The 4,530-nt window shown below is 42.0% G+C and overlaps 1 protein-coding gene across 1 annotated transcript; it reads left to right on the forward strand.

Annotated features, from left to right (window-relative positions):
* The first annotated feature begins 1,964 nt into the window (after nucleotides 1-1,964).
* Nucleotides 1,965-4,276, forward strand: LOC100286404 (Krueppel-like factor 2). The gene is made up of 3 exons (NM_001146353.1): nucleotides 1,965-2,163; nucleotides 2,269-3,256; nucleotides 3,417-4,276. The coding sequence occupies exons 1-3, from the start codon at nucleotides 2,095-2,097 to the stop codon at nucleotides 3,590-3,592; spliced, it is 1,233 nt and encodes a 410-aa protein (NP_001139825.1). The 5' UTR covers nucleotides 1,965-2,094; the 3' UTR covers nucleotides 3,593-4,276.
* The last annotated feature ends 254 nt before the right edge of the window (nucleotides 4,277-4,530 follow it).

Here is a 4,530-nt window from a genome sequence, read left to right on the forward strand (position 1 = left end):
ATATCTCCAGGTGGGTGTGGTAATTCCTCACCCATGCCACACCCACACTCCAGGTGGGTGTGGTAATTCCTCACCCATGCCAACAAATGTTACTTCTTGTGGGGTCTTTGCCTTGAAGGTAAGTATAAGAGTATAAGTAATGTACATTTAACCTACTGAAAGTATACTGACTACAAGGCAAAACAGAACTGTCAAATTATATTATAGCTGTGTCGTTGTATACTTGCGAATTAGAATCTTAAGTGTAACATAATTTTGTTGCGGAAAACTGAAATGCCCATCAAATTTCTCTCCCAGTTTGCTGAATGTGTTCTGAAGGAGGAGTCAATTGTCTTTTCAAATACGGACAAAGATGTTATCATAAGAGAAGAAATAGCAGTCACTCTCCTCAAACACTGGTATGTTCAATTTCTAATTTAATATAATTGTAGATTAAAAAAAACATTTATATGGATCTTTCAAGGTTATCTTTGATCCAACTTCTGACTCGATGGCCACTAAAACACATGTATTTAAACAATTATGTTACAAGAAAGCTATACTATTCCCTTGTTCCCTGTTCGCTCAGAAAAATGGCCTTTCTGAAACCCACCTTCTAATTTCCTTATTTTGTGGCTAAAGTAAAATAGTTTCTGTGGCACACAGAGTCAAATACTTTATATAGAACAAACTTCACGTCAGGATAGGCAACCAAATTAATAATTCATGTATGTGTGTTATATTAAACATAGAAGAGGGAGTTAAATGTAGGCAAGCAAAAAAACATTTCAGAACAACTACTAGTCGAATAAGACATGGGAAAGTGGCTAATTTTGGCAAAGAAAACTGCAGACATTACTAGTGCCTCCCCCGCGATCAAACCGACATAAAAAATGAAATGAAACGCAGCCTAACGTGATCAGAAATCTCAACTAGCAAGCAAGTCGCAGCAATGAATAATTGAGTCTGGCAGGGGGGAGCTTTTCACTTCGGCTGCGTCATCATTGTGGAGGTAGGTTCCCCAGAGCTTTATATGCTCGCCTGAAAGGCAGAGTGGGGAGAGAGACAGACAGCAACCCAATTAAATCCAACCAAATCATGAGAAAACAAAAAGATAATTATTTCCAATGTTTCAAGTAATTAACAAAAAAAGAGCAAACTAGAATGCTATTTGGCCCTAAACAGAGAGTACACAGTTGCAGAATACCTGACCACTGTGACTGACCCAAACTTAAGGAAAGCTTTGATTATGTACAGACTCAGTGAGCATAGCCTTGCTATTGAGAAAGGGAAGACCTGGGAAGACGTGGGAAGACCTGGCTCTCAAGAAAATATAGGCTATGTGCACACTGCCCACAAAATGAGGTGGAAACTGAGCTGCACTTCCTAACCTCCTGCCAAATGTATGACCATATTGGAGACACATATTTCCCTCAGATTACACAGATCCACAAAGAATTTGAAAACAAACCCGATTTTGATAAACTCCCATATCTACTGGGTGAAATACCACAGTGTGCCATCACAGCAGCAATATGTGTGACCTTTGACCACAAGGGCAACAAACAACATTGTAAAATACAACCCATATTTATGTTTATTTATTTTCCCTTTTGTACTTTAACTATTTGCACATCTTTACAACACTGTATATATACATAATATGACATTTGTAATGTCTTTATTATTTTGGAACGTCTGTGAGTGTAATGTTTACTGTCCATTTTATTGTTTATTTCACTTTTGTATATTATCTACTTCACTTGCTTTGGCAATGTTAACATATGTTTCCCATGCCAATAAAGTGCCTTGAATTGAATTGACAGAGCGCATTAACTTAGCTCTTTGGAGGACTGCTTTATATACCGGAGCTAAATTTACCATCATCCTGAACGTATTTCCTCGGCTGCGCACAATTGGTCCAGCTACTCGGCTATCATATTTATAAGCTTGGAGAACCTCCTACTACCATTCAAACTTGCTCATGATTTTGAAGCGCAACTTTGGAAGAGCAACAGTTAGATAGAACGCACTGATTCTGGTGCGAGGTGAGCGCAAAAGGGCACTCACTCACTGAATCAATTTTGGCATAAAATACAGTCTAATCTTTTTAAAATGTCTTTATCCCGGGTGATTTTGCCATCCATCTCGACATTTGCAAACCAAACCAAAAGTTGTGAACATGTAAGTAAGCCTACAGACCTCTAAAACGTTTATGTTCATAGCCTTCTGTTTGAGATTCAGCTGTGTGTTTTATGTCTAATGCCGTAATCCTCTTGGTTGTTGCAGAAGTGGAAAAGCGAGATAGACAAACCCATTTATTCCAGCTGCTCCATGCTTGATATAGTACAGAACATGGACTGTCCCAGTATCGGGAGAAAGGACGACGGGGATCTTTGCAATTACTTAGATCTGGATTTTATTCTGGCCAACACCACTGGCTCAGACAGCATGACTACCGCTGCGCTGGGAGCAGGTTTAGCGGAGTATTATATGTCCTCGGCGGATCATCCAGGCAACCTGTTCACCACCGAGAACCCCATGCCATCCTACCCGTCCAGTGAGCACAGCTCCCCGCCTCCCCCCTACAGCACCAGCCTGATGGCGGAGCTTCTCAGGTACGAGGAGGAGAACAACGTGGTCGGTATTACGCGCAACACCTCCAGCATCCAAGGAAGGTTGTATGTGAACTCTGCGCCGTTTCCAGGACAGGACATTTTAGATAACATCAAAGTGGAACCTTCCATGGATGGTTATGGACCTGTTATGGGCATGGTTCCCCAGAGGTGTCCGAAAATCAAGCAAGAGGGCAACGTGCCGTGCATGATGTCCTTCGAGCAGCCGAGAGTAGCCATCTCCCCGCGGGCAGCCAGAAACATGACGCCACCGCTCAGCCCCAACGATCAGGGGAGCTCCGAGTGCCCCCAGCAGGACCCGATGTGTCACTCCATGAGATTCCCACATAACTACCACTCCTCAGCGACGTACCCACACCACCACCCCGAGGCGCCTCAAGCCACCCAGATGCAGATTGGACCATACCAAGGTGCTCACCAGTTCGGAGTGTACGAGGAGGGACTCAGCATGCAACTGAACACACAGAGGGTACTGCTGACGCCCCCATCTTCTCCGCTGGAGCTGCTGGAGTCCAAACCAAAGAGAGGTCGCCGCACCTGGCCACGGAAGCGTACGGCGACACACACCTGCACATTCGCTGGGTGCGGAAAGACCTACACCAAGAGCTCGCATTTGAAGGCGCATCACAGAACGCACACTGGTAAGATAAATATCTTTGCTTTTTTAGCACATTATGCACCATAACATGTAACATTACACACCATTACGCGGCACCGTATAATATTACAGGGCCATATTCTTGGAGAATAACTGTAGGCCTACTCAAGAGAGCTTATGCTTCTTTTGTTCTGTCTCCCCAGGTGAAAAGCCATACAACTGTGGCTGGGAAGGTTGCGGCTGGAAATTCGCTCGCTCCGACGAACTGACCCGCCATTTCCGCAAACACACCGGTCACCGGCCCTTCCAGTGCCACCTGTGTGATCGTGCCTTCTCCCGGTCCGACCACCTCGCGCTTCACATGAAGAGACATCTGTGATGTGATTGATGTACACGATGACTGATTGGGGGTTATTAAGGGGTGCTCTTCGTACCTCTTTTGATTAGGCCTATCGGTCTTTTTATTTAAATATTTAAACATGACATTTTTTTATACATAAATATATTGAAAACATGTTGTGCTATTATTTTGTAATAATGTAGCTGGTACTACCGTGGTTATATTTGTTATATTAAAGCTTTATAACGCTTGGTAGGGTGTTTGTTTTTGAGTAAACAGTCCTATGTGGGGCTGGCCCTGTACTTCTTTTCTTTCCTTTACAAAACTGGAGTGCTGTGTTTGACACAAGTGCCTTTCTGTTATGCTGACTGTGTGCTATTGTAAACACCATCTATGGCAAAACTACAAGGCCACCAAAATAATGAAACAAGTTTACTTAGTCTGCTATGAAAGACAATGTTTTGTTGTTTAAACTGCCTGAATGTTTTTTTGGAATGGCCCAAATTCTGTAACTTGCCTTTACACTCAACTGTGTTCTATTTTCATGGAAATCTTACTTTTGGATGAAATTGTATGGCTTGAGTGCAAACAGACAGGTCCAGCCTCTTTGTACACTACCAGGGCTAGATGTCCTGTGTATGATTATTTTTTTACTGAAGTCTATATGCATTTTATACTGTAAATTGTGTTTATATTGTAAATATTAAAATACATTGAAATATATTCTTTATTTGTATTACATCCTTGATTGACATCTCAATGTGTGCAATTATGCATTTAACCGCATAGTCAAAGACTTTCCTTTTTCTGAGAAAGTTGTTCACACATTATATTATAGCTTAGTGAACCACATCCACCCCATAATATGGGCTTTATATTTAGACTATAAATAGATGCTGAAGAACAGACCTAAGATCCTACAGACAATCTATTACACAGTCCATTAGACTATAAGCGTACACACAGTGCTACTCTAT

Source organism: Salmo salar, chromosome ssa03, assembly GCF_905237065.1.
Source record: "Salmo salar chromosome ssa03, Ssal_v3.1, whole genome shotgun sequence".
Classification (NCBI taxonomy): domain Eukaryota; kingdom Metazoa; phylum Chordata; class Actinopteri; order Salmoniformes; family Salmonidae; genus Salmo; species Salmo salar.

Bases quoted from the DNA above. Each gene is read 5' to 3' on its own strand.
- LOC100286404 (NM_001146353.1), top strand. From the start codon at position 2,095: ATGTCTTTATCCCGGGTGATTTTGCCATCCATCTCGACATTTGCAAAC. The intron at 2,164-2,268 runs GTAAGTAAGCCT...TGGTTGTTGCAG, and splicing joins AAACCAAAAGTTGTGAACAT to AAGTGGAAAAGCGAGATAGA. The intron at 3,257-3,416 runs GTAAGATAAATA...CTGTCTCCCCAG, and splicing joins GCATCACAGAACGCACACTG to GTGAAAAGCCATACAACTGT.